At 37.4% G+C, this 12,456-nt stretch overlaps 1 protein-coding gene across 5 annotated transcripts in view; it reads right to left on the reverse strand.

The window, feature by feature from the left end:
• The window catches only part of TBC1D4 (TBC1 domain family member 4), a 207,449-nt gene that overhangs the window by 16,171 nt on the left and 178,822 nt on the right, over nt 1–12,456 (reverse strand). For 3 of the 5 annotated variants that reach the window (XM_017951315.3, XM_017951314.3, XM_031655904.1), the window contains 4 exons: nt 12,146–12,306; nt 9,384–9,593; nt 5,727–5,885; nt 1,664–1,822 (listed from right to left, as the gene is read on the reverse strand). In XM_017951315.3, the coding sequence (XP_017806804.2) occupies nt 1,664–1,822; nt 5,727–5,885; nt 9,384–9,593; nt 12,146–12,306 (689 nt within the window). Of the gene's footprint in view, nt 1–1,663; nt 1,823–5,726; nt 5,888–9,382; nt 9,594–12,002; nt 12,118–12,145; nt 12,307–12,456 lie in introns of those variants that run through there. The other 2 variants (XM_031655903.1, XM_031655905.1) reach the window with 2 other exon arrangements.

A 12,456-nucleotide genomic window follows, 5' to 3' on the forward strand; every position in this document is an offset into this window, starting at 1 on the left:
GCATGCTGAAGAAACACAGATGGCTACAAGTAGAGCCAAATAAGCAATTTTTTAAATTATGGTTTTATTTTCTCACCTAAATTTTTTACTAAGGAAAACTATAAATGCACTTTCTATCCATTAACTTGATTCCAGCTCCATTTTTGTCTGACTGTAAGATGATCTCATTCTCTCTCCTTAATAGGACATCATGACTACCCCTGATCGTATCACCAATTTGTGGTCAGAGAACCACAGATTTGCTTGGGAACACAGGGACCGCCTTGTTCAATGCCCCCACTTAGTAGAGAGGATTGACACTCAGAAGCAAGGTAATATGTCTAAGACCACAATTAGTGGCACAATCAGCACAAAAAGTCATTTTCAGTTTCTCTGTAAAATCCCCTTTTTACCTCTGCTGGGCTCAAAAAAGTAATTAACTGAGCTGGGTCCTTTCCCAACAAGAGCCATTTGTCATCCAAAAGGAACAGAGGTTAAAAACTAGGGTTTGGTTAGTGATTTTTCATATGCCCTAATATAAGATGACACCAAACATAAGGTAATGTTGTATTTACCCAAATGGGCCCAAATAACATATCTGGCCACCTGACATATATCAACTTTTAGCAGTACAAAAAAAGTGGTCAAATGCCAATGTATAATATTTAATCTAATAATGTAGATATTTTTAAATAATAAAGTATATTAGAGAAAAATTAGACACAATATAATTTTTAAAAATCAAAGCATTTTTATTTCCACAAGTTATTTGAAAATCAGCATTTAACAAGACTACTGGCCGGGCGCGGTGACTCACGCCTGTAATCCCAGCACTTTGGGAGGCTGAGGAGGGCGGATCACGAGGTCAGGAAATTGAGACCATCCTGGCTAACATGGTGAAACCCCGTCTCTACTAAAAATACAAAAATTAGCCAGGTGTGGTTGCGGACACCTGTAGCCCCAACTACTCAGGAGGCTGAGGTAAGAGAATGGCATGAACCTGGGAGGCGGAGCTTGCAGTGAGCAGAGATAGAGCCACAGCACTCCAGCCTGGTCGACAGAGGGAGACTCCATTTCAAAATAAATAAATAAATAAAAAAGACTGCCTTATGATTTTGTCACTGGAAATTCTCCCCCAGGCCATGAGTACCTACTCCTACCCTATTAGCGCAACTAATGTTTCACTCACCCTAGAGGTGTATAGTCATCATTTCCACCAACATAACCATTTATCATGTTGCTTTTAAAAGTGATATATAAAGGATTGTTTTCAGCAATGTGTCCAGGAATACCTAGTAAACCTTTGTTAAATTTTTAACCTATTCTAAGCCGTTTCAAAACCAGCACTGATTAAAATACAACTATCTGCCCTAAAAAGTCAGTTGTTCAAAATGCAGTAACTGAGAGCACCCCATAATATGACCTTTATAATAATTTAAATATAAGACGGCTCCCTTTGCAGAGGCAAAGTTTTCGGGTAAAAACTTCATTTAATACGCAGGCGTTTATTGGATCATCAATCAGGAATATGGCCAACTTGCCCTCAGAAAAGGACAAAGTCAATGGCTCTGCATATGCCAACAGGTGCTCTTTATCAGCCCCAAGAACAAACAAAAACCAAAACAACTCAACAGAAGGATCAGCTGTTTACTTTTGTAAATTATAATCCGCATGCCAAACATACCTAAATCCACGAGAATCGCATGCTGCTGAGCAGTGAGCTGCTTCAAAAGTTCCTTATAGGATATGTCAGGAGGCTGTTGTTTATTAGGCAATCTGTGTCTGAGGCGGTACTGTAAAGCCAGGAACTGCCAAATTTCTCCTCGTCGACTTTTGGGAACTCCTACAATCAAGGAGATAAATAACCAAGGCCTTGAGCTCCGGAATGAAGTTGTGAGATCCCAGTTGTCCCAGTTGCTTCACTATGTAATTCTGGTAAACAGGCAGCTGTGTGTACTGCACGCCACCCTAAGACCACGCAATACGATTGACAGGAGCGTATTTTGACAAGCTTAATCCTATAGCTCCTGATGTCTTGCAAAAGAAAACCCTCACACAACACTTACAATAATGACATTAACAACAACATCACCCATCGCTGACTGGACATTAATCAAACATTTATTGAGGGTGCCTAGCTACAGAGCACATGCACTCAGAAAACAACTCAACTGTAAGGTAGGCAATTACTATTAGGCCCACTTTATAGACAGAAAGCTGAGGCAGAGATGAAGTAATTGCCCCAAGTTCACATGGCTAGGAAGTGGCAGTTTAGAATTAGAACTCCAAAAGTCTGGTTTCAGAGGCATGTATTCCCAAAAGTATCCTAAAGTGTATCCCAAAGTGTATTGCTGCCTATTTTCACTCTTTATTTGGCTTGAGGATAGCAACAAATGCTAATCCTAATTTACAACTCTAAATATTTGTCATCAACAAGTAACTTTATAATAGAGAATCAAATAGCATTCTTATATGGGCATTAAAAATGAAAGAATAGGCCAGGCATGGTGGCTTGCACCTGTAATCCCAATACTTTGGGAGGCCCAGGCAGGCGGGTCACTTGAGGTAAGGAGTTCGTTACTGGCCTGGCCAAAATAGCGAAACCCTGCCTCTACTAAAAATACAAAAATTAGCGAGTGTGGTGGCGTGCACCTGTAATCCCAGCTACTCGCGAGGCTGAGGTAGGAGAATGGCTTGAACCTGGGGACGGAGGTTGCAGTGAGCTGAGATCACACCACTGCACTCCAGCCTGGGAGACAGAGTGAGACTCTGTCTAAAAAAAAAGAGAAATAATAAAAGTAGTAAACAATAAGGTGTAACTGACACGCTCCAGAACAACATTCGGGCTTTGAGAAGAAAATGCTTAGCACATATAATAAAACATTAACTCTATTATGCTTCAACACCAAAATGTATCCCAAGCAATTCGAGGACACTATGACTATGTTTTTTATGCCAAGGGAAATGAAGTAAGCACTGGGAGGGACAGAATTCAACTCCGCACAGTGCAGGCAACTTTATTTCACTCACTAGGAGTTTTCAGTTTGGACAGATTGAATCTGCAATGGGTTCCTTTGCTCTAGCTGGTTAAGGAAAGGCTTAATGGCAGTAATCTCTTCTGAATGAATGCCAGAGTTTGTACAAGCTGAAAGTATTATTGTCCGATAGGTGAAACCGAGGCTCGTTGGCATGATTTATGAGGCCTCTACAATATAGCTCCAAACTACCTTTCTAAGCACCATTACTTCCCAGTCCCTGATGTATACTAGACGCTTGTGGTCATTTTCACTTCTCCAGTTTTTAGCACCTACTGTTGCCTTTAGGGAATCCCAAGCTCCCTCACTTGATTACCCATTGTACGTCTATTCATCTTTCATGAATGAGCTTGAGTGCCACCTTTTCTGTTGAAGCTCTCCCTAACATCTCCAGATGTAATCAGTCCCTTTTCACATACTATTTGACTCATACTGTAACATTACCTTATTAGATTGCAGTTAGCTCTACATTGAAGTTTTGTCTCTTTTCCCTAATCAAATGGTCCTTGAGAATAACAAGCATATTTTCATCTCTGTATGATAAAATCCAAGAATATCCCTTGCTGCTTATGCATGTGTTGAAGGAATGAATGACAGCATAGAAAATGTCATTTTTAGAAGGTAACTATAGCCCACTAAATGAATCACTGATAACATGAGTGGGCAGTTTTATTATCCATCCAATAATAAATGTACAAAAAGCAACATCATTCCAGTCAAACATACATTTATTGAGCATCCAGTATGCAGCAGAGAATAAAGCAAGGCAGTCAGGACACCTCATCATTGAGTGATGAATAAATCCATTCTCAGGAAAATCATCTCATTCATTCATTCATTCATCCATCCATTCATTCAGTAACAAGTGCAAGATACTCTCTTAGGTGCTAGGTGTGCAGTGGTGGGGTAAGAAAAACATTAAACAAATACATACATAATTATTAAACTATAAATTATGATTAAGTATAATTAATCATGAAAAATAATGATAAAGTACAATGAATTGATTTTTTGGGGGGTCAGGGGTGATGCTCTGAGGAAATGATATTTAAGGGACCTGAGGGATAATAGGATGCTCTGGGCTTAAAGTGCAGGCAGCAGGCACTCCGGGAGAGGACCAGAGGAAAGGGCGGAGGAAAGAGGAGTGAGAAGAGGATGGGGTGGAAAGAAAGGGAGATGGGAAATGAGAATGTAGAGAAGTAAGGAAGAAGGAGAGTAGGGAGGACTGGAACATTCCATGCAAGAAATAGCAAAGGACATATCAGTGCTCAAAGTATAACAGTTCAGTGTCTCCAGAGCATACAATACAAGGTAAGGAGAGATAAAAAATTAGATCAGAAAGGAGGAAGGAGAGCTTATAGAAGAACGATATGGTTTGGCTGTGTCCCCCCCAAATCTCATCTTGAATTGTAGCTCCCATAATTCCCACATGTAGTGAGAAGGACCCGGTGGGACATAATTGAATCATGGGGGCAGTTTCCCCCATACTGTTTTTATGGTAGTAAGTCTCATGAAATTTGATGGTTTGTTAAGGAAAAACCCCTTTCACTAGGTTCTCATTTTCTCTCTTGTCTGCCTCCACGTAAGACATGCCTTTCACCTTCCACCATGATTGTGAGGCCTCCCCAGCCACGTGGAACTGTGAGTCCATTAAACCTCTTTTTCTTTAGAAATTACTCAGTATCGGGTATGTCTTTATCAGCAGAGTAAAAATGGACTAATACAAAGGCCTTGGGCACAGGGCCAAGAAGTTTAAACTGTATCCAATAAGACATGGGAAGATAAGCACTCCTAAAATATCTTTGAAAATCATTTCAAAAAATCCACATCTCACAGACATTCTGTTAACCATTATTGTGTCTCCCAAATAAAGCATTCAATAAAAATCTTTAGGATTTCCATATCTTTAAGGATAAAGAACACTATATTAAGTTTGTCAACGAAGTAGCTTTCAAAATAACTCTTATCTTAATTTAAACTTAACTGCGGTTCAACAGTCTCACACATTGGCATAGGCTTTTAAAACAATATTCATTGTAGAATTTCTTTGGGTATTTTGGAATTTTTATTTTACATCCACAGTTTATGTAGGCTATGGAGATTCTAATTTTAACATATTTAATGTGAGTCACAGAAACTGCAACTAAAAGTTGACTTATTCATTTTATTTTTAAATTTAGAATTCTTAAATATCAGGCATCTTATCTGGCATAGCAGCAATAAAAGAATAAACGCAATATAATGGCTAAATAGAAGCAACTTCTCCAAAATTAGTGAAGAAATGAACGGATGAAAGAAAAGTGGTTGATTACTTAGCCAGAATATAAGTCTCTCTCTATATAAATACATACAAGTATATATACACATTCATGTGAATATACACATATATGTAAATGAATATTTCTGACCAAATGATGAAAATGAGCCAAGTTTGAAAGACTGAATTATTAATAATTTTATGGCAGTGATCAAAGATTTGTATCAACGCATGCCCTTCTTTCTTGGTAAACACCACCACCAAGCTGAAAATAGGTTTGTGCTACCTCCTCAGAGACAGTCACTAAACTACAAGAAGAAACAAACTACTTCTTTTTTTTTACTAAGCAAAACACAAGGACAAAATTACATCTGAGCTCCACAAATCAAACAAACAAAAAAAATCCCGCAGGTCTTCCTTTAAAAAACAAAAATTATTGAGATTATCCCAAATACCTTCTTTAAGAAGAGTATGAATATCTTCCATATCACATCTGATTTTAGCTCTGCAGTTTAACAACTTCTTATCCCAAGTTATTAAGACCTCTTTCTGACATGCACCAACTTCTTCATAGTCTAATTTAACTTTTCTGGACTGGAGTTCATCTCTGCTTGCTAAGGAAAAAAGAATTTACGTAAGACCAATGTGTTTTTAAAATGTAAAATTGTAAACATTTGATTGTATTTGTAAAACCATACCAAATGACTTTCAGGAATTAACTGGTAGTATATCTTAAAAAGAAAATTTAAAACAAATTGAGGATACATGAAAGGGTCTCAAGCTTTGAGTCATTTCATGTGAGAAAAAAATGAGGAATAACTTCCCAAGGAGGTTTTACTCTGTATCTTACATATGGTAACTCTGCTAAGCATAAAAAGTAAACCATGTTGATCATTCTATAATTTTCCATTTTTTTGACAAATGTGATGGATAGCCCAGGAAATGATAGCTCACATCATCTTAAACACCACTGAAGTGTTAATATTTTATATGTGCCATACATGAGCAAAGACTCATGTAATCTTGATTTGAAAAATATATCACCATGATAACATGATACATTTTTATAACTGTTTCCAGAGTTATCCACACTGCCCTTAATAACTAATAAAACTAGCTTATGTGTTCCTGTGTTCTTTATTTTCTCTTTTGTTTGTTTTCGCTTTTGCTTTTTAGAGACAGGGTCTCCCTCGGTACCCCAAGCTGGAATGCCGTGGTGCAATCATAGTTCACTGTAGCCTTAACCTCCTGAGCTCCCATCTCAGCCTCCTGGGTAGCTGGGACTACAGGCATGCGCCACTACACTTGGCTAATTTGACAAACTTTTTTGTAAAGATGGGGTCTCGCTATGTCACCCAGGCTGGTCTTAAACTCCTGGCCTCAAGCAATCCTCCTACCTCAGCCTCCCAAAGAACTGGGATAACAGGTGTGAGCCACTGTGCCCAGTCCTCCTGTGTTTATTTGTAATGAACTTAAAAAGGAAAATTCCTTTCACTGAAGTTAACACTAATTCTATTTTTTAAATAATAAATAATTCTCTCTAATTTGATGGTCGAACATACATGCCTAGAGCTCATTAAAATAAATGTCTATAAAAGCAACCAGTATCTTGATTTGGTCTTTATCGTGAAAAATTGATTTGAAAAGAGAAGGAAGAGCGGACACAAGAGTATACTTCTTCTCTTCATTAGGATCACGGTGGACAGGAACGTCTCAGAGCAATCTGTATTCACGCATGCTCACAGCGCTTGGCCACCTTACCTCCTGCAACACAAATCTTTGTCATGCATCCCAAGTCCTCGACAGCACAAAAACAACAGCAGAATGAAAGTTACTCTTTACTTAGTGTGTTTGAAACCATTTCAAAAGACTTAAAATATCTTATAACAAACTGTTATTCAAGCAAGGCAGTAAAAATTCTTACTTAAAAGTCCAGACATTTATCTAACGATAAGTCGCAGTACAAAACTACTCCTTCCGGATACCATAGACGGCTTTCTAACACGGTTTAGCTTGGCTGTTTGGCTATTTGCCTTATATTTCTCTGATAACCAAATAATTTTTTTAAAGGTGTGGGTTTATTAGGGCTAAAAACAAATATACTCCTATATATAACTTTACTAATTATTTTCCTCACGATGGACAAAACTTACTTCCTTAGAGTTTTTCTCTAATCTTCTCTAGATTATTGTTCATTTAAAATAATCATAAGAATCTGCTTATGTACCAGCAGCACAGCCTGAGGATAAAATGGTGAATAGGGACAGTTAATATCTACCCTTAACTGTTTAGAAAAGACTAAAGAACTATCAAGAAACAATTATCCATTGGTTAGAATTTTCATAGTTTAAACTATTTTTTATCTCTGTTATGTAGGCTGAGAAACAGAGAACCGATAAAGGTTTCTGAGAATGTATTCTAAATGTCACCTCCTTTCTTACCCTGTAAAATCAGAGAATATAACTGACCTCAGAATACAGATGCAGCCATTTATGTAAAACATTCCATTTCCTTATATTTACATAGCTGAGAAATACTGTGGGGTGCTGGGGAAAGCCCGAGAACCACGATGAATAAACCTGAGTTTTGGTACTTGCTCTGCCAACATGTCACTATTTGACCTTAGGTTAATTCCCTACCTTCCCCGAGCTAGTCACTACTTCTGCTGTAGAATGAAGAATCTAGCTAAGTAATCTCTAAGACTATTTCTGTTTCAAATAGTCTATGATTCGGAAACTATCCTTTGATATTTAATATCAGATTTTATTTGTACATACTCCCAAGTGAAATATAGTTTCATGCATTAAATTTTTTGAGGGAATGATGACCATCTTTTCTTCAATCTATTTTCCTGAGTTAGTTCAAGATATAACCACTTGCTTACAATTAAGAATTCAATTTCTTTTGAAACCTGTGAAACCTCAAGTGGGCAGACCATTTATCGCATTGAACTTTTAAAATTATGCTAATGACAATTAATAGCATTTTTAATTTTAAAGAAAAGAGGATATATTTCCAAAGTATATTTAAAATCCTATGTACTTTTCACTCCGCCAACAGCAATTTTTAAAAATGTGCTCTTGCAAACTACATGTTGTTAAAATAAAAAATTGAATTGAATCATAGGTGTAGTAACAGGAATTTTAAGGTAGATGATAAACTCAGCAATGTGGAATACCTGCACTAAAAAAGCTTTAGGAAAGACAACAAAATAAAAGCAAGTGAGAGAAATATCTAAATTATACTTATGCCAATAATCTTAAAGGTCAAACGGACCACTTAGGTTAAACGTTTCATTTTACAAGTGTAAAAATGAAGCCCCTTCAGGTTAAGTGATTTTCCCAAAAGAATGAAATGTATACATTTTTGGATTTCTTAGCATCTCCTTATATGCGGTTCTATTAGTACTGGAGTAAATTACATCATTCTTTCAAATGCTGAAAAACACATTCCAAAGCATTTGGTAATCATAAACTTACCAATAAACCACCACAAACAGTACAAAATCTATTATAAATTATTTGATTATAAATGTAATAACTTGAATATAATTTTGCTAAATAGAAAATTTATAAAGCATTAACAAAAAATAGGAACAGATTTGGCTTGATAACAGATAATTATAATTAAATAGTTAAATTGAATACAATGCAAGCAGAATTTATTTGAAGTAGGCATATTTCTCCCATTATGAATGTAATTAACCTGAAACTTGAAAATCACATTCAAAGAAAAAATTTGCTTTCTCATATTTAAGGATTTTTTACAAGTGACACTAAGATAATAAACTTTCAGACACATCAAATACATTGGTTCCATATTATCTACATTCTATTTTACCTAAATATATTCTAAGGGTTTTTTATGTCTTAAATCTATTTAAAATACAAACCCATTTAAAACAAAACCAGAAATATCTTAAGCTGACCTTTCCCATGTTATAACCACCTCACAAAATGGAAATCAACAATTATAATCAGCAGATATTCTTCTTAAAGTGTGCATACAGTCCAAAACTGAGTGCAGATGGCATGTATGGGGAGAGAAAGGTAGGTTTAACCTACACCCTTCAATCATAGCATCATAGCACTTGGTCTGTTAGAATGGCTAACCTTCAAGTTTCTGGTTTTCTTTTTCCATTCGAAGCAACAAGATTTGTTGGTGTATAGCTTTTCTCCACAAGCTCCTCAGTTCTTTTGATTTCTTTCTTTCTTCAATCTTTTCTGGGTCATCCTCCCCAGACAGGAATATAACCAGCGGTTCCTCCTCCATGGTTGGAGAGAGAGGGGACAGTGGCAGCAGCTCGTTCCTGTCCAATCCATCTGCCGAGAAGAACACAGTGAGAGGCATTCCTTAGCAGTAACCCAGACTACACAAGTTTCTGTAGAATTCACATTCTCATCTGATCTTCTACACTTAAAAATGTCACAAAGCTGCTTTCCCTGTAACTTAGTTTCTGGAGCTAATATTTAAGCGAATTCATTAGACTGAATTCCCCTTCTAGATTTCCCTGTCATGATGAAACAAAAGCATAGGTCATTTCACCACTTCTTCTTTCTACCCAGAGAGCTCTGTAAAATAGGTGCCCCAAAACTAACTGGCCTCTCCCGAGTCCAACACTTCTGCAATTTACTTACGTATATTCTCTGGCTGTGAGGAACAAGAAAATTAAGTGGCTAGGTATCAGTGATCTCCAAAGGTCTACATCGATCATCAGAATCCATCAGAAGCAGAGCCAGTGAGCAATGCTGGGTCTCTCCTGGTTGAGCACAGTACTCCGTCTGCTCACTCCTCCTGCAACACCTTTTTCTTTTTCAACTTTTATTTTAGGTTCAAGGGGTCCATGTGCAGGTTTGCTACATGGGTAAATTATGTGACTCTGGGGTACGATGTACAAATGACTTCACCACTCAGGTAGTGAGCACAGTACCTGAGAGGTAGTTTTCAATCCTCATCCTCCCACCCTCCACCCTCAAGGGGGTCCCAGTGTCTAATGTTCCCTTCTTTGTTTCTATGTGTACTCAATGTTTAACTCCCACTTCTAAGTGAGAACATGCAGTATTTGGTTTTCTACTCCTGTGTTAATTCTTAGGATAATGGCCTCCAGCTACAACCATGTTGCTCCAAAGGACATGATTTCATTCTTTTCCATGGCTGTGCAGTATTCCATGCACAACACTCCCTTAATAGGTGACTCATTCTCTCCCTTCCTACTACCAATGATTTTCCTATTAACAACCATAATCACATCTCTTAAAACATTTCAATGGTTGCTTATATCCCAAGAACAAATTGGGACTAACACTTAAGTCCCTTCAGATTCTGGTCTCCACTCAGATTTCTAGTATCATATATCAATCTCCCATTCTTTGCATCCATCATGCTGAATTTCTCATGATCCTCTGATCTGAAAAGTTCACTCAAATGACTCCAGAGCTTCGTCATTCCTTCTTTCTAAAGCACGGTTCTTCCAGCAACGAGTTTAAATAAATATCTCATTGTTCTGTGAAGCTTTTCCTGACCATCTCAGGAAGAGTTAACTTCATCTTTATTAATACCAGTTGTTTCCTTCTATTTTTGTTTTTATTCATTGACCTCTGCCTTTACTCTTATTATTTACTTCCATATGTTTTCCTGTTGTTGTTTTAAAATTTTAAAACCTGGCTCAAACTAGCTTTTTGAGTTGAACACTCAGTATAACTAATTTTTGGCCTTCTTGATTTTATGTAAACATATTCATGGCTTTTAACGGCTCCCTAGATCCATTTCAATAGGTAAGACTCTAATCATCGAATTTTCTTCCTACTAGCTTCCAAGAGTAGTTTTCTATTCCCAAACACATGTCATTCTACTTGTCTTCTAATCCTTGATTTCTTTCTTTTTTTGGCATTGTGGTCAGATAATATTTGTATAAACGATCATGGTTATCTGAATTTCAAAATGATTTACTTAAAAATCTTTGTGGACAGGTACATAATTACATTTTATGAATGTTCCAAGTGTGCTAAAAATTAGTGAGTTTTCTCTATAGGAGGCAAAGTTCTGTATAAATATTAGGTCAAGCTTATTTATTTGTGTTACTCAAATACTATTTATGTTTAATTTCTAAAGATGAATATGTTAAAATCTCCCATGGGAGCTATTAATTTAGTGATTTCACTCCAGAATTCTTTTAGGTGTTATTTTCTAGCTCTCAAAATTACATCATTATGTATGTTCTCGTGATTGTTCTATCCTTTTGTTTACTGTTACATGTGCTTTGCCTCTTTGGATGCTTTGGCTTTAATTTAATAAGTCAATTACTCAAAAAGAGCTGCCTGTGCTCTCTTTTGCTTAGTATTTGCCTAGTGTATTGTATACATTCCTTTATTGCTCAATATTTCTACATCAGTTTGTTTTATGTGTGGCTCTTATAAAAGGCTATGTTGCTTTTCTAATAAAAAGATCTTTGGAAGCTGAGGCAAGATGATTGCTTGGGCCCAGGAGTTCAAGGCTACAGTGAGCTATGATTACACTGCTGCAACCCCAGCCTGGGCAACAGAGCAAGGCCTGATCTCTGGGGCAAAAAAAAGAAAAGAAAAGAAAGAAAAAGGACACATGACTTCTTTCCTAGCACTATCATAGTTCCCTCTACCTTGCGAGTAGGCCCAAGTACAGGTTTTTGGAAACTCTCTCACTCATTCATTCATTCAACAATCAGGTATTGACTGTCTAATGTTTTCTAATGGTACCTGAAAGAGAAACCACTGCGTCACATACAGAAAGTAATTTCTACACGGTCGTCACTTCAATCTCTTTATACACAGCATTTGTATTCCATCAGCTAATTTCTGACACTCATAGGGATGAATTCCTTGCGGAGCACCACACAGACCTTGCTGCTGCATTGCTGAGGGTGATTTGTTCATGGGAGAAGCAACCCTGAGGAAAATGCGCTGCCGCCAGGAGATCCGGCGAGGAGTGACAGAGGTTCCTCCCACACTTAGGGACTCATTGCTGCAGGTAGACGAGGTCCTTTTCCTCCCTTCTCCATCACTGTGGAAAGCAAATAAACGTATCACTTGTAAGGAGAGCTGCACATCATGGCACTTCACAACCAACTGGTAGCACAAGCCATTCACAAGTTCCGTCACGGGCAAGCACAAGCCACAGGCAACATGGAGCAATGCGTCACCAGGCACACTA

Source organism: Papio anubis, chromosome 15 (assembly GCF_008728515.1).
Source record: "Papio anubis isolate 15944 chromosome 15, Panubis1.0, whole genome shotgun sequence".
NCBI lineage: Eukaryota > Metazoa > Chordata > Mammalia > Primates > Cercopithecidae > Papio > Papio anubis.